The 15,830-nt window shown below is 45.9% G+C and overlaps 1 protein-coding gene across 2 annotated transcripts in view; it reads right to left on the bottom strand.

Annotated features, from left to right (window-relative positions):
• Positions 1-8,129: 8,129 nt before the first annotated feature.
• DCAF12 (DDB1 and CUL4 associated factor 12) overlaps positions 8,130-15,830 on the bottom strand; it is a 269,091-nt gene continuing 261,390 nt past the window's right edge. For both annotated transcript variants that reach the window (XM_086960298.1, XM_086960299.1), the window contains one exon: positions 8,130-9,088. In XM_086960298.1, the coding sequence (XP_086816424.1) occupies positions 8,930-9,088 (159 nt within the window). In that variant the 3' untranslated portion in view covers positions 8,130-8,929. The remainder of the gene's footprint in view (positions 9,089-15,830) is intronic.

The raw sequence follows: 15,830 nt of genomic DNA, 5'->3' as shown, positions 1-15,830 counted from the left end.
AGGTAAAGAAGCAGCCACCTCACCTATGTGCTTGAAACAGGCAGCATTGTGGTCGAAGCAAGCATTCCCACACAGCTAACACCCACGGATCAGAGCAAAGTGTTTCAGTTATTAAACTTGCATTTCAGTAAAACACAATCAAAAGGCTTTAATGTACATTGTACAATGTCAATAGGTGTGTCACAAAATAAAATAAGGTAGAAAAAACAATTATTATTACAATTTGGTGCATTACAATTAATAAACAGCTGTATTAAAAAATAAATTAGGCACGCTGCCTTGTAAATACTGGCAATGTAACATGCATTAGTTAAATAGCAATGTCGTTAACATTTTCTGTAAAAAGTATGTGAACAGAATGTGAAACATTATGCGACTGCTAAAAAAAAACAAGCCTACTCATTTCGCGGCCGCCCCGGAAGTCAGGCACTGTCGCCTGTGACGGGGGCGGGGCCACGTTCACACCGGAAGAGGAGGCAGGCGGAGTCGTAGCGTCTCGCGGCCCGGGGCTCCTGTGAGCGGTGTAGAGCCCCGGGGCCGCGCCAGCAGGAGGTTGGGCGCCGCGTGCTGAGGTAAGGTAAGTTCTGGAGCGCGATTGGTGCACTTGTGTGTGTGTTTGTACGTATGTGTGCGACGGTGACGGCGGGGGAGGGGGGGGCCTCGGTGCACTTGTGTGTGTGCGCGCGTGTGTGTATGAGTCAGGGGTGGTGTCTCTGTATGTATGTGCGTGCGTGCATGGGCGCGTGTGTGTGTGTGTATGCGCATGCGTGTGTGGTGCTTGCGCTTCCCAGGAGACAGCGCCTGGCCACAGCGCGCGCTCCAGTTACAAATCGCCTGGAAGGATGCGCGTGGCCAGGACTGTCTCCTGGGAATGATAGTCGCTGACAAAAGATCTCCTGGCGGACACAGCGCTGACGCGCTGTTAAACGCCAGGAGACCTAAAAAAACTCAATTTGGCCCCCCCCCCCCTACTAAATGAGAACAAGGATGTAAAACATCGCCCCTAATATGTGCGACAATAATTATCTGGACAATTCTTAAAATATAATATCAAAGAAGCTAAAAAGACCACCCGAGTAAAGGTTTGTAATGACCACAAGAAGGCACTTACTATAAACTAAACAATTCGACGCCTTTATAGAATAAAAGATGTAAATTAATTTTTATTCGTATTGCCTAAAAATACGAAATTACATTGCGGCACTAAATATATATGTAGATATTTTAGTTAGATGTAGAGATTTCACTATTTAAAGATGGCGTGCATGATCTGTTCACAACATCCCAGTCCTCACTTGTTATCTAATCCGGAAATAAGAGGCAGGAAGTGGGCGTATGCTTTACCTGCATTCGGGCCAGAGGACGATAATACGGGAGACTAACCCACTAGCGGTCGTGTTTTGTTTCTGAAACTTGGAAAGTCGTAAAGTAGATCGGATTTCTAAGTGGGTGTTTATTTTTATAGTTCCCCACTTCCAAATTGGTTCTGGAACTCTGAAAGCGAACTTTGAATAGATCTCGCACGGACAGGAATATATTTTGCCAACACCTCGTGTGGATATTCTTAACATGGGGTAAGTCAACCCTGGCAGTTTATACTTCAATACTTCTATCAATAACGCTTACTTGTCAGAATTACACAAAGGTTTATTTTTCCGGATATTCCTTTAGGCAAACGTGTCCAGGACCATAATATGTGGCATTTTATTGGGCGCAGTCATACTACTGAACAACTAAATTATTGGAACCTCCAAAGGAGGTAAGCGTGCGTTGTAAGTGAAAATACTTACTATTGCACTTGTTAGTCAAAAAATATTTCGGCTTTAATTAATGTCTGGTGAATATTTGTTGCTCTCCTTTGGCTACCTAGGTTTCTCTATAATATAACTCAGCCTTAGCAGGTACGACATGCTTTTTTGAAATTTTGTGACATAATAAAAGAATCATGTGGTTAGATAGGATTTTTAAGTAGCACAATATGCCCTTCTAGGTGTTGTATAACAAGAGGGCAGCATGAGCTGCCTTGGCATTGGACACGATTGGGTGCAGCACTGTACTTCGTACTCACTGAGATCATTACAACCAAAAGTGATACCTGTATAGAGAAGAATTATTGCATGATGAGTACTTGGGACACCAGGTTGGGAGCGGCCAGGTGGCGCCCCTACAGCCCAAGATTGAAACCATCCTGGCTTGGGGGCCCCCCCAAGACCCAGACAGAGGTGAGAGCCTTTTTAGGACTCACTGGATATTACAGTAGGTTTGTCAAGGGGAATGGCAGCATTGTTGCACCCTTGACAGAGCTGACTTCTGGGAAGCAGCCCAAGAGAGTGATTTGGATTGACACCTGTCAGAAAGCTTTTTAGGCCATGTGCACAGCGCCTGTGCTCCCGGCACCCAACTTCTCAAAAGAGTTTATCGTTCAAACAGACACTTCCGAGCATGGTGCGGGGGCTGTTTTGCAAAAAACACACAGTTGATGGACAGAATGCAGAAGAATGTCTTACATTCACCCCAGTACAAAGATCTGGGCCTAAATCCATCGTTTTTTTGCACTCCACACCACCATAGGTCAGACACTGGCTATATGCAAATCAGCCTTGACCCTGTGCCTCATGGGAACAGTCCAGCCCGAACTACCAAGCCATGTCTTTCCTAGACCGGAATCAAGCATCCAAGGACCGGTTTCTGGCTATCAGCCTTCTTCAGTCTGGATAGCTTGACTCCAGTGATGTGGAAAGCCTGGGACTCACGTCTGAGCATGCCCAGCCCACTCGGGGTGAAAATTGCAAAAAACACAGTTGATGGACAGAATGCAGAACAATGTCTTACATTCACCCCAGTACAAAGATCTGGGCCTAAATCCATCGTTTTTTTGCACTCCACACCACCATAGGTCAGACACTGGCTATATGCAAATCAGCCTTGACCCTGTGCCTCATGGGAACAGTCCAGCCCGAACTACCAAGCCATGTCTTTCCTAGACTGGAATCAAGCATCCAAGGACCGGTTTCTGGCTATCAGCCTTCTTCAGCCTGGATATCTTGACTCCAGTGATGTGGAGAGTGGGGGCTGTTTTATCACAGATAAATGAGGAGGGCCTAGATCAATCCGTATCCTTTATCTGTAGGAGGTTACTTCCACGGGAACAGAGGTGGAGTGCGATTGAGCGTGAGGCATTTGCTGTGGTCTGGGCACTGAAGTTGAGACCATGCCTGTTTGGGACTCACTTCCGGGTTCAGACAGACCACAGGCAGGGGCTAATGTCTAAGAGGAAGCATGTTTCCTCTTTCTCTTCTTCGATAGCGACCCCGAAAGCATCAGCTGCTCTTCTCACGAAGCAGATATAGAAGGTGATGTCATCTAAAGGCAAAACCTTCGAGGGATAGCAGCATATCTCCTCCTCTGGGCTTTCCATGTAGAGGTCGTTCCATTGATCCTCGAAAGTCTGAGGATTCTTCTTCCTCTGGGGCGTCGATGTACTCTTCGGCGTCGTTGACATATGGTTCGGGTGTTGGAGGTAAATCAAGGATTTCTTCTTCCTCTTCGGCGTCCTCGAGGGGGGTCAGACTAAATGCATGGGACCTTCAAGATGAGGACGTGGATGGGGTCTTAGGGTAGATGCCGAACTCTTCTTGAAGGAAAATAATGGAAAACTCAAAATCCTCCAACTGGAGGATCATTCCATCAGCTTACCAGACCCTTTGCTTCTTAGACAGAAGAGGCCCTCCGCACAGAATATCGCGACTTGGAGCAAGAAGAGCCTAAAAAACAGAGGCCGGCGATACTGCACTGGTTGCATTAGGTAGGGGATAAGGCCAGTAAACTTCTAGCCTGGATTAGCAAAACACATAAGGAAGCGCGGTGGGTAGGTAGCATCAGAGAGAGGGAGGTGACAGTCCATGTCACAGACGTCCAGTCATTTGCTAACTATTACAAGTCGTTTTACAAGACCCGCCCCCTGGGTGACCCCACTGCAATCACTCGATATCTGGCCGGCATTCAAACCACAGTACTGAGTGGAAATATTAGAAGGCGACTTCACCCTAGTTGAGATGCAAGCAGTGGTTTCCAAACTTAAGACAGTGAAGACTAGGGCCCAACGGCATCCCCGCTCAGCTGTATAAAGACTAAATAGACATTCTGGGACCCATTTACTAAACCTATTTCTAGATGTAAATGAAACATACACCCTGCACCTCGACCTCAGGGCAGACACCATAACTGGTATCCATAAGGAGGGCAAACCACGAGACAGGTGCGAATCATACCGCTACATCTCACTCTTAAATACAGAGGTTAAAATGTTGACCACAATACTGACAACACACCTGCTGCAGGTCATCACAGCCTTCAATCACATGAACCAATCCGGGCTCATGCCGGGTCGCTCTACCTGGCTGAACCTATGTTGAACCCACAACTGGATGTCAGAGGTCAAGAACCAAACTGCCCCTCACATTGTCGTATCCCTAGACGCAGAGAAAGCAGTCAACGAGGTACACTGGCCATTCCTGGACTGCACACTAATCAAATTTGTTTTTTGGCCTACACTTAAAAACTGGATATCAATACTCTACAGAGCGCGAAAAGCGGAAGTCATTCAATGGATTGTTGTCTTCTAAATTCCCTATTGATTGAGGGACTCCGCAAGGATGTCTCCCCACACCCCCCCTCCTCCTCTGTGCCTTTACAGTGGAATCCCTGGCTTGCCAAATTCAAATACACCCTGACATCCAAGGCTTCCAGTCCATGGATACTGACTGCATAGATGAGAAGATTTCCCTCCAAGCAGATGACATTCTGCTATACATTACCGAACCCGACCACCATTCCATATATTAGAGGATTATGGACGGCATCCTGGATAAATGGATTAACTGGGACAAGATCACTATATATTTTCTGGGCCTGGTACAGGATTGGCCATCCCTTCCTGGAAATCTGAAGGTGACCCAGTGCCCAAAAGGACGTCTGAAAGTGCATCATTGAACAGCAGCAGCGGCCCCGTAGAGGAAGACGCCGGCCGCAGTACTTCTGGCAAGAGGTTAGTCCTGAGGGCCACCGCAGGGAGCTCGAGGTGGAGAGCCTTGGCTGCCTTGCACAACACCATAGAATACGTATTACCCTCCTCCGTAACCACGGTAGAAGGAGACAGTGCGTCAGGTTCTGGAGTAAAATCCAGCTAACCTGCGTCCTCCACGTCCTCTTCCCAGTCCGGGTATAGCGCTGCAAGAGGGTCTTCAGACCCCTCCCAGTCCTCCCCAACTTGCCGGGCAGGCGAAAAAAAGGGAGGCGGATGGAGAAAGGGATAGAAATTCCCCATCGGCATCTGAATCGGCCTTGATCGACACCGGTCCGGCGCCTTCTCCACGTCGAGGTAGAAGCCGGTGACGGCGTCGGCCAGGGAGCCGGCAGGAGGCGATGCCATAGACGTCTAGGTCAATGGAGGTCTTATGAGGTCACCAGACATCGGCTGGGATCCATGCATGGATCCATGAGGGTCTTGCGGCGTCGAGACTAAGAGTAGTCGACGACTTCTGGGCCGGAACCTGCAACGAAGAGGAGCGAGGATCCCCAGTCGGACGAGCCGGCAGGGCCAGACAGGACAAAAAGGCGGGCCATGGCTGATGGAAAGCCCTGCAGCTGGTGAGTCGGATTAGCTGATTGACGTGGGAAGGGCGGGTAGACCGTTGGCAAATGCGCAGGCTTCACCGGAGCCGCAGGGGTGGCACCACCCGCACCCTCAGCAATGTCACGCGACAGGTTATGGGAAGGCAAAGAGCGACAACACTTCTTCGACTTCTTGTGCTTTGCCTTGCCTGATTCCGAGCGCGAAGACTTTGTCGAACGATGGTGGTGGTTCCACGACTGGTCCCTCGACCTCCCACGGGACCGGGACCTTGAAAGGCATAGAGCCGACTCCCGGGCCTCTAGCAACTACTGCAAAGTTTTCAGAACCATGGTCCGGCATTCGGGGCACGACTCGTGGTCGCGCCCCAGGCAGTAGAGACACTAACGGTGCTGATCTGCCACCAACATTGTGCGGGGACAAGCCGTGCAAGACTTAAAACCAGGCATCCCTATACACCAGTAGTCAAAGACTAAAATAAAAAAAAGAAAAAAAAGAAAAAGGAGACCAAGTCCAAAAAATAACTCAGTCAAAAATGTACTGGGGGTACCGCGCTCTCCGGATCTGCGCTTGCTGGCGCGGAAAAAGAAAGAACCGACGTCAGCGCACGTGGGCGCGAAGTAGCTCCAGCGATGTCATCTCGGCGACTAGGACGCCAACGACGTACGCACAATGACTCCTATTGACACGCAGGGGTACTGCTTACGGATGCAGTCTGACGCCTAGGGGTAATTCTAAGGTAAGGAATCTATCATCAACGTGTTTCTTTCAGATTCTCACTTACAGAACACTGAACAATATGACTGATAATCAGGGCCCCCTAAGGGAGCGCTGGGTATGGAATGTGGGAGAACTAGAAGACATTGACTGGGAAGCTGCGCTTATGCATCCTAGAGAATTTGCCATTTAGTCCTGGTTGCTCCTAATCCAGTACAAAATCCTACGCACTATGACAGGGATAGACTCCACAAGATGGGCAAAGCAGAATCTCTGACATGCCTACAATGTCAAATTGCTAGAGGGGATTTCATGCATACACTGATGGATGCCCCCTCATCTGAGGGTATTGGACTGGTTTTCACAGGTATCGGTCACTACACCATGCATTGAATATGTATAGCCTGGGGTGTTTGGCAGTGGACCTGAAATTAAAACTGAATTGTTTGAAAAGAGGGCTGATGTATCAAAGGCTTCACCCATTCTGTGCCTGTGGCTAAATGTGATAGTATATATTGGCAAAGATTCTTTTGAGCAGCCAGCCATTTCACCAATCAGTGAAAGAATTAAACACTACAGAGATTTCAATGTTCCCAGATTCCCTACAGTGTATAAAATATTTAGATTGGACCTAAAACATGCTCCTGATCGCTGCATATTTAATTCAAACACACACAATTGGAGGAAACAAAAGGAAGAAACAATTTAGTGACATCCAAAACTGAAGCAGAATAATCTTAGAAAGTTTTTTCTTGCTAATACGTTGAATAACAAAGCTGCATTGTGTTGCCTCGTTCGGGAAGAAATAAAAATGACATTTTCTCTCATTCTCCTTTCTAGTAATTATATTTTAGTTTGTGGTTGTTGATCAAGGAGTGAATTCTGCTCTGAGTTTTCGCCCACACTCTTTATAATATATTAAAAACCAATCTGATGTGCAGTATATGTAATGTTCCCTCAACAATAAATTAATCTATGGAATTAGATGCGGACATAAGGCTTACATCCTGAATACAACTATGTTTCCAGAATCATGGGTACTGCATCATGTACAAATTGACACATCCAATATGAATGTTAAACACAAGAGATATGAATCTACAAGGTATACCATTATGGATAAAAAAAACATGTAGAACTTCTATTCCATGTACATAATTTATCAATTATTGAGCTATTATGATGACCTGATGAGCCCGAACCATTCAGAGTGCATAAAGGTCAACTGATAAGTAACACACGTAATGATACATATGATCTAGTAAAAGACGACCGTAGAGACAGGGAAAACGTTAGGGCAGCAGTACCTACTGGATTCCAGATGCACATTTGATTTTTACAAAATAAAGTTCTTCCACTTTTCTTCTGCGCTTGCTGATTCCCTGATGAATACCATGATGACTGGGAGAAATGAAGTATTAGTCCTGAGATGAGGTGCTCAACAGCAACAATTTTTTTTTCTGCTGTCGACTTTGGTTAAGTGATTTATTATTAGTAAAGTCTGGTCGGTCTTAGAACTCCTCACTACAGACTGTTAGGCTTTGAGCATACAATGCATTTTTTTTACTTGACATTAGGTAGAATTATAGAAGAGGGGGTGGGTCCAAGCTACTCTATCCTCTAAAGAAAAAGAGTTTAGATTTATCTTTGAATCATAGACCATGTAAGTGTCAGTCAATAGGGTGGAGTAGTATTCAGTTTAAAGAACATCAGTGATAAGTGATCCTGCCATTAGTAATGTAGAACAGTGCATGTAGTAATTTCAGTCCCAAACAAGAAAGAGTTTCCATTTCATTTTATTGATTTTTCTCTTTAATATACAGTGTTGACAGACTTGCACTTTTAAAAAATAAGATAAAAGTAGTCCCCAAATAAGGACTTTGCAGATAAAGAAATAACACATTTTTGGACTAGTTTAATGACAATCAGTCACCACTTCGGGTCACTCAAATGTGTAATTTGTATATAGACAAAAGTCCTTTTTACACACATTAGCCCCAAGACTTTCACAGAAAATCTGGACAAGGCTGCTCAATTATTAATAACCCCTACTTTATAGCAGGGTCTGGTTATGTATGCCTGTTTGCAAGAAACGGCAAGGAGGAGAGGGTGGGTAAAGCATGGAAATAGAACTGAGACCTCCAAAAAATTAAAAAATGCGATGGGAAACATATACTTTTTTCTTAAAATACAAGTGTCTTTCAGTCCCTGGTATATGATTTTTAAATAAATTAGCTGCTGGCTTGACACAGTTTAAAAACTGCACAAAAGATCCGTTTAAATGACATTTTATCCACATGGTTTTAATGTATCTAAAAAAGCAAGTTCATGCAACAGTAAGTACCATATAAGGGAAAAATGCACCAGTGGATGATGCAATTCAGGGATAAAACTTGGGAAAGTAAACCCGGAATGCATTTTTAGAAAAAGGTAGAGGTGTTCTCCTTCAAATAAGATTAGATGTTAAAGCAAAATTGTTTAAAAAGTTGTCACATCTTTTTTTTAAAAAAAGATACTTCATCGATGATAAAAATGAAGGCAGAAATAATATTTAATTTGCATTTCTGAAGTGAACAAGCGTTAGCTCCACAGACCAGCGTAGTTTCCGTGCAGGCCGGAAGGAAGAGGACCTCCTGCTACAAACAACTGCATTCCAGATGAGTCGTAGCAGTGGGTGTAAACAGCATTAGGGAAGAAAGCAATGTCCGAGAAGTAATTTCTCCATGTTTCATCATGATTCTGTTAGAAAGAAAACAAAGTCTATTTGGGGTAATATGCACACTTTTTCATTTGTATATTTTAGGAAACACTTATGGTTTGTAATGGCATATTATAAAGCTATTGCCCTATAAATAATTCTTGATAAGTGCACACAGATTTTTAGAGCACCATGGATAAGTTTACCAAATTAATAACCAATCTTTGTGCAAGACATTAAAATATATTTTCACCTTTACAAATTTTACTTGGAAGAAAACAGCCTGCTGTAAGTCAGAGTGTGACACTCCGGTAAATCACCGCTGAACTCAAATAAGGGAAATGTTACTTACCTGTAACAAACTGTTTACAGCAATTGTGTTGTAGATCACATGATGTGCACCATCCAGTCATTTAGCATTGGGCTCAGAATGGTGGCTCCTTTATCTTTGTTGAATGCTATTAGGGCATGATAGAAAGTAGACCTTTTGCATGCGCTTAAGAAAACTAAATGCATCACGCAATCCATCTGGCTGTGTCCGCTTTAGAAATAGGTTAGATGCGAAGCATGTTAACTCTGCGTAAGGAAATGACTGCAGCCCGAACCGGTTCCAGGATGCTTTTTTCCGGTCCAGGGAGGACCTGGCTTGACAGTTCGGGCAGGACTGTTCCCACAAGGAACACAGTCAAGACTGATTTGCATATGGCTGGGTCCAAACTGAGGTGGTGTGGTGAGCAAAAAAATCATCAATTTAACCCAAATCCTTGTTACTGGGGGGTGATTGTTTGCATTGTCCAGCATTCCGTCCATCAATTGTTTCTTTTGCATATGTTGCCCTAAGTGGGAAGGGTATGCCCAGACGTAGGTCCAGTGCTCACTACACCACTAGATTCAAGCAAGCCTGGCTGATGAAGGGTGATGCCCTGAAACCGGTCCTGTGATGCTTGTTTCCGGTCCAGGGAGGACCTGGCTTGGCAGTTCAGGCTGGATTATGCCCACAAGGAACATGGTCAAGACTGTTTTGCATATGGCTGGGTCCAAACCGGGGTGGTGTGGTGAGCAAAAGAATGGTGGATTTAACCCAGATCCTTGTGACTGGGAGTGAATGTTTGCATTGTACAACATTCCGTCGATCAATTGTTTCTTTTACATATGAAATGTATGTAAGTCACCCCTGCACAAGGCCTTACAGCCCTAAGGCATTATATTATATGTGAGGACATATCTGCATGAGCAGATATGCCCTTGTGCTGCCTAGTTCAATTGCTAGACAGTGCAAGTGAACAAGGAAGCCATCCTAAGAACATGTACTGGGTCATGGTCACGACGAGTTCCCCAGCTACCTGATGACTTCACTGAAACCTATGGTGTGTGGGATCAAACACCTTGTATTAAAAAATCATCCCTACTGATGCCAGTAGTGGATTTATTAAAACATCTTAGTGGTGCCCCATGAAACCTTCCAACCAGCCTGCAACCACAGACATGGTTCTGACCTCCTACAGATGAGAGCCCTCGCTCTCTGAGGGCAGGACCAATGCCTGCTCCGGAGGAAGGTGTTCACACCTCCTCCAGCAGTATGGCTAGTGAATCTGCATACAAAGGCCAGGGACTTCAAAGCCCCTGCTGCCTTTGATATGCAACCCAAGCTTCCCCCAGACCTGGGAGATGCCGCCCCTACAGCCCATTTGGCACCAGGACAGGCAGGAAGTTAGCTATGCAAGGAGGTGCGGTGCACTACCATGCCTGTCACACACGTAAGGTGCCCCACGAAAGAAGGATTCCACCACTTTGGTGAAATTAGGAACTGAGGGACAGTGTAATGCCCACTCTCCACAGGAAGTGGTCATGTAGGGGGCGTAGCGGTCCCAAGGGTAAGTAGCAAATTGGCTACTACCCTTCACTCCCCTCAACACCCTTGACACCAGGAACTCAGATTCCCCGGACAAAGGTAGGACCAAGAAGATCCGAACTGCTAAGTACTGGTGGACTTTGGCGCCAAACCCAACAATTGTGACAACCCAACTCATTCTGCAGCTGTGTATCCTCCAAAAGCCTCAGAGGGCCTCCATCACTTAGCCAAGCCTTCAGCATTTCACTTGAAGTGGAGAAACCACTTCCCTGCAGCCTGGAGGCACTAACTGCAAGGTCCGGTCCTTCGTTTGCTGACCACCGGGTCCACCAATGCAGCAGCCGCCCAGGAGAAGGTAAAATCCATCTCCTCATCAAGTGTGAAGATGCCAGGCTCAACAGGAGCCGCCCTGCACCAATACCCGGGGGTACCAGACCCCATGGAGCAACGAAAGCTTGTTTGAAGTCCAATCCGGACTCCAACGCCCCAAAAAACGACCAGCCGACTAGGGAAATCAGAGCCACAGAAGCCAGCACTGAGAATGGCTCAGCTGTCCTGTTTTGCCCCCCCCTGCAAGTCTAACCGAGAACAGTAAGTGACTTTGACGTATGGGCCCAGCCAACCAAAATCCAGTGAACCGGAGCTCCCCGGCCCGGATTCACAATAACAGACTGAGCACCCCCCTCCCGGTTTCTATGTGTCCCCGCCTCCCCCCCCTTGCCTTTGGTGTACCGCACAAGGCTACCAACATATTCAGAACATCTGCACCCAGACACTCCAGGGCAGGTAAACTTGAACTACTGGTGTACTTTGAAACTTGGCCCTCTAGTACCTTAAGTCCTAAAGGGGACCCAGAAATACTATTGCAAGTACCTGTATGCAGTATATGTTTCTTTCTCAATAGGAAAGATTATCTCATAAAAACACATTTGTGCGACAATTTTACTGGTGGTGCGGTGAAACTGTTTTGGGGGCATTGCGTACCTGTGTTGCTGCTCCTTTCTGGACCCCTAATTCCTTGGTGATCGTTGCTTTGCCGTGTCTCCCTCCCGCCGCCGCACGTCATCCTGCGGCCGCCGAGCGGAGGGAGACCACATCTACCAGGCTCCCTAGCGCCTGAAGTAACTTGACCTGATTGGCGCCCGGAGGCGCTTAAAATTCACTGCAGCCCCGGTGGAGCGGGTGGTGCGGTGAAACTGTTTTGGGGCATTGCATGCCTGTGTTGCTGCTCCTTTCTGGACCCCTAATTCCTTGGTGATCGTTACTTTGCCGTGTCTCCCTCCCGCAGCACGTCATCCTGCGGCCGCCGAGCGGAGGGAGACCACATCTACCAGGCTCCCCAGCGCCCCAGCACCGGAAGTAACTTGACCTGATTGGCGCCCGGATGCGCTTTAAATTCACTGCAGCCCCCGCGTCGCGGGATCGCGCGCGGGTCCGCGCCGGGCAAAGGGCGGGCCGTCTGTGGCCGTCAGGGGCCAGAAGAGGCCGGGCCGGGCATACCCTCTTATCTCTGTGCCAGGACTCTTTGAACTGCATTCCAGTAAGCCGATTTTTACTGCACCATTTCCCATATTTGACTTTATCTTTTGTATATGGTGCTTGATCACCTAACTGCTTGTTGCTAATGTAGTGGTCTTTACCGGCTTTAACTATATTTGTATAAACACCGGTACGCACCATGACTTCGCGCGCGCCCAAAGAAAAATCTTCACTAACAGGAGGGCCAAAAAGAGGAACACTAGATAATTATATCACCAGGGCTACCTCAGACAGACAGAGAAATCGCGCTGGCTGAGCGTCGCGCAGAGCGACGTCTATCTGTCGATCTTCTTAATCAGCTTCCCCCTCAAATTCGTTACTTGAGATGGAAGTATTAGTAGAGACGCTCTCACCCACACTAGAGACCCCCCAAAGAGAGAACCAACGTTGCAAGAATCAAACACGAGCCCAAGACTCACCACCACAAAAAAAGAAGGAAGAGGGGTGGGGATAGACATGTAAGTAAACGTGCAAAAATATGTACACCTTCAATAGATTTAACTAAGAAGCAAGCCACAAGAGATTTATTACCTGGTCCTAAAAACCTATTTCTGGAGGGTTCTTCCTTAGAAGGACTAAAGGAAATTATGGAACACCTCCTAAAATCCCTCTTGCTACCTCTTATAGAGCGAGTTAAGAGGCTGGGAGACCAACTGACTCATTTACTGGAAGCCTCCCATTTAAATGAAGAGGCTTTAAAGCAACTTGCTTCTCAGAAAAAGCAAACTGTGTCCAAGTATCCCACACCAAGAACAATGAAGTCCCGTGGGGAATGCCACCCACAAAAACCAGGGCTCGCTCAGACTGCTCCTGTTACATCGGAGCTGCCTCGACAGACATCCAGAGAGAAAACTTTAATAGGACCCCCAAATTTTCCTAATACAAAAAATACAGTACCAACGAAGCTACCCTCATCACATATGGCCCAAAATAATAGAGGACACTATACAGATTTACCCCCTGAAGCAGCCAATTATGTCATTATTTTGACCAGAGTCCCACCTTTGGCCGAAGGCAGGACGGAACCCTATGCCAACCTTAAAAATAAAGTCATACATTGGCTGTGTACTAACAGACCCCTCCCTTCACACGTGAATGGAGATATAGTGTCTGTGAGACGATCCAATTGGGTGGGTCCCCGACCAAAAGATATCGAAAGGGATGTTGTGATAATTAACTTTAGGGACCATAGAGTTGTTACTCATATTACTGGCTGGTTCCTAGGAATGAGCTGAAGGCGCCATTTCATCCCGCAATTTGAGGTATTTCTATCCTAAAGCTTTGCTGATCCCCACCCAAATTTTCCATCATTTCCAAATAGATTTAGCTTTTCAGAATCTCCCAGTTGTAACACTCAAAACTTAACATCGAGACCCGGCATCACTAAACTTACCCCATTCTTCCCACTCAAACGTAACTCCTCTTTCCCTCATTTTAGCAGACACCACCATACAAATTACAACGTTGGAATATCCCTCTGTATAATCCTTTTGAACCACTGTCAAGTCTAGAGGACTTGGATTGACAGCCGATGGCCATACAGGGCCCCCACCAATTAGCCCTTCCCCTGGGGAATTTAGAAAAACCAAATGGACGTGGGGGTAAACTCTTATCTGACACACCTAGTGATAATACTATTGTATCCAGTGAACCTAACGAAACTATCGAAATAGGAAGGTCTTTTCCCACGTATAATGGGGAACCAACTATACGATCACCGGACACCAGGGTATCTTCGGACCTTCTATATATTGCTCCACCTTCCACCCTTAGGGAAGGGGAAATTAGAGACATTGTGATACACAATGTACCAAATCCTCTTACTATGTCCCACTCAGTTCTGTCCTGGAACGTGGCAGGCCTGGCAAATAAACTTGCTCAACAGTCTTGGCGGGACCTGGTTGATAAATCTACCATCTTGTGTCTACAGGAAACTTGGGCCATAGATCCTGCACATTTACTGGGGTACCGGACCTTTCACTCTTCAGCTTTACCATCCCCTCATGGTAGAAACAGTGGGGGTTTATGTATATATCTCAGTAATGTGAGCGGGCTTACTGTTTTAAAACACTTTTTGACTGAAAATGATCCTATTTTAACTCTTAGTTGGGGCACCTCTGCTAATATGATCCTAATCAATTTCTATAATAATGCCTCTACCGATTACTTGGATAGAGTTACAAATAATCTGTTCTGTGATATTTCCTCTATAAATGAAAGAATAGGAGGGGATTTTTTCCTGGCCTGGGTGGGTGATTTTAACTGCAACTTTTGTCAGGACGGCCCGAAGGGTTTGTGCGGCCTCGGAAACCCTTCTGACGACAATCCGAGTCACTTTGCCCATTCTAGGCAGGGTGACATCTTAAATAACTTGTTCAATTTTAATCTCACCTACATAAATGAGTTATGCTCGCCAATAATAGCGTTCCAGCCAACCTACCATGGCAGTGGGTGTAACTCTATAATTGACTTTACCCTCTTTTCCAGTACGCATGCATATTTATTAACCTCATGGGAGACGATAGACGTTATTTATGGAGATCACTATCCAATTTCCTTCTCTATAAAAAAGGTTGAACTAGAGGGGTCCCGGAGGGAAAATAGTACCCTACACCAACAACCGATCACCCTTGCACGTAAAAACGGTTACACCCTTAAATGGGATAAGGTTGACCCTGCGGGTCTATTAACAAACCTATTATCTAAAATGAGGAAGGAAATCCACACTTGCCTCTCCCCTAGTGATGACCCCTCAAAAATTTTGGATTCCTTTACCAAAATCCAATTAACCTTAAAACATCTATTGACAAGATACCATCGCCCAGATTCGCATCACCAATCTGGTTGGTTCCATCATAATTGCACTACTGCATTAAAATCTTTAAAAAAGGCCCTCCATGCTACTATTAAATCCCTGTCTGAGATTCGAGAAGCCAGACGTTTTTATCGTCTGGTTATAAAAAACAGGGAGAAATCACTAAAACAAGCAGCATGGCAGGCCTTAATTACTGCCTCTAAAAATAGGGATTCAACTTTATTCTTGAAGGTGGTTAATGACCCTATCTTCCGTGATAAAAACAATATAGCGATGATAGATATTGCTATAACTGGTGAAGCTTGGGTCACCCATTTTGAACACGTTTACGACAATGAAACCGCTTCACCACCAGTATCTCCTGCCCTTACTACCACATCTGGAAACATGGGAAGCGCTTGCAAGGGAGTTTTCCCTTTAGGAATTTCCTTTACTTGTGAGGAGGTCAAAATGGCAATAGCCCGGATGGCATACCTACTGATGTTTTCAAATACGAAATCGACCTCTGGGCTCCATTACTTACTAACGTCATGGACAATGCAAATTTAGTTGGGCCAATGCACAAGTTACTACTTGT

This window comes from Lissotriton vulgaris, chromosome 3_1 (assembly GCF_964263255.1).
Source record: "Lissotriton vulgaris chromosome 3_1, aLisVul1.2, whole genome shotgun sequence".
Classification (NCBI taxonomy): domain Eukaryota; kingdom Metazoa; phylum Chordata; class Amphibia; order Caudata; family Salamandridae; genus Lissotriton; species Lissotriton vulgaris.
Note: the sequence above shows the minus strand (reverse complement) of the source record. Positions and strands in the feature narration are given on the sequence as shown.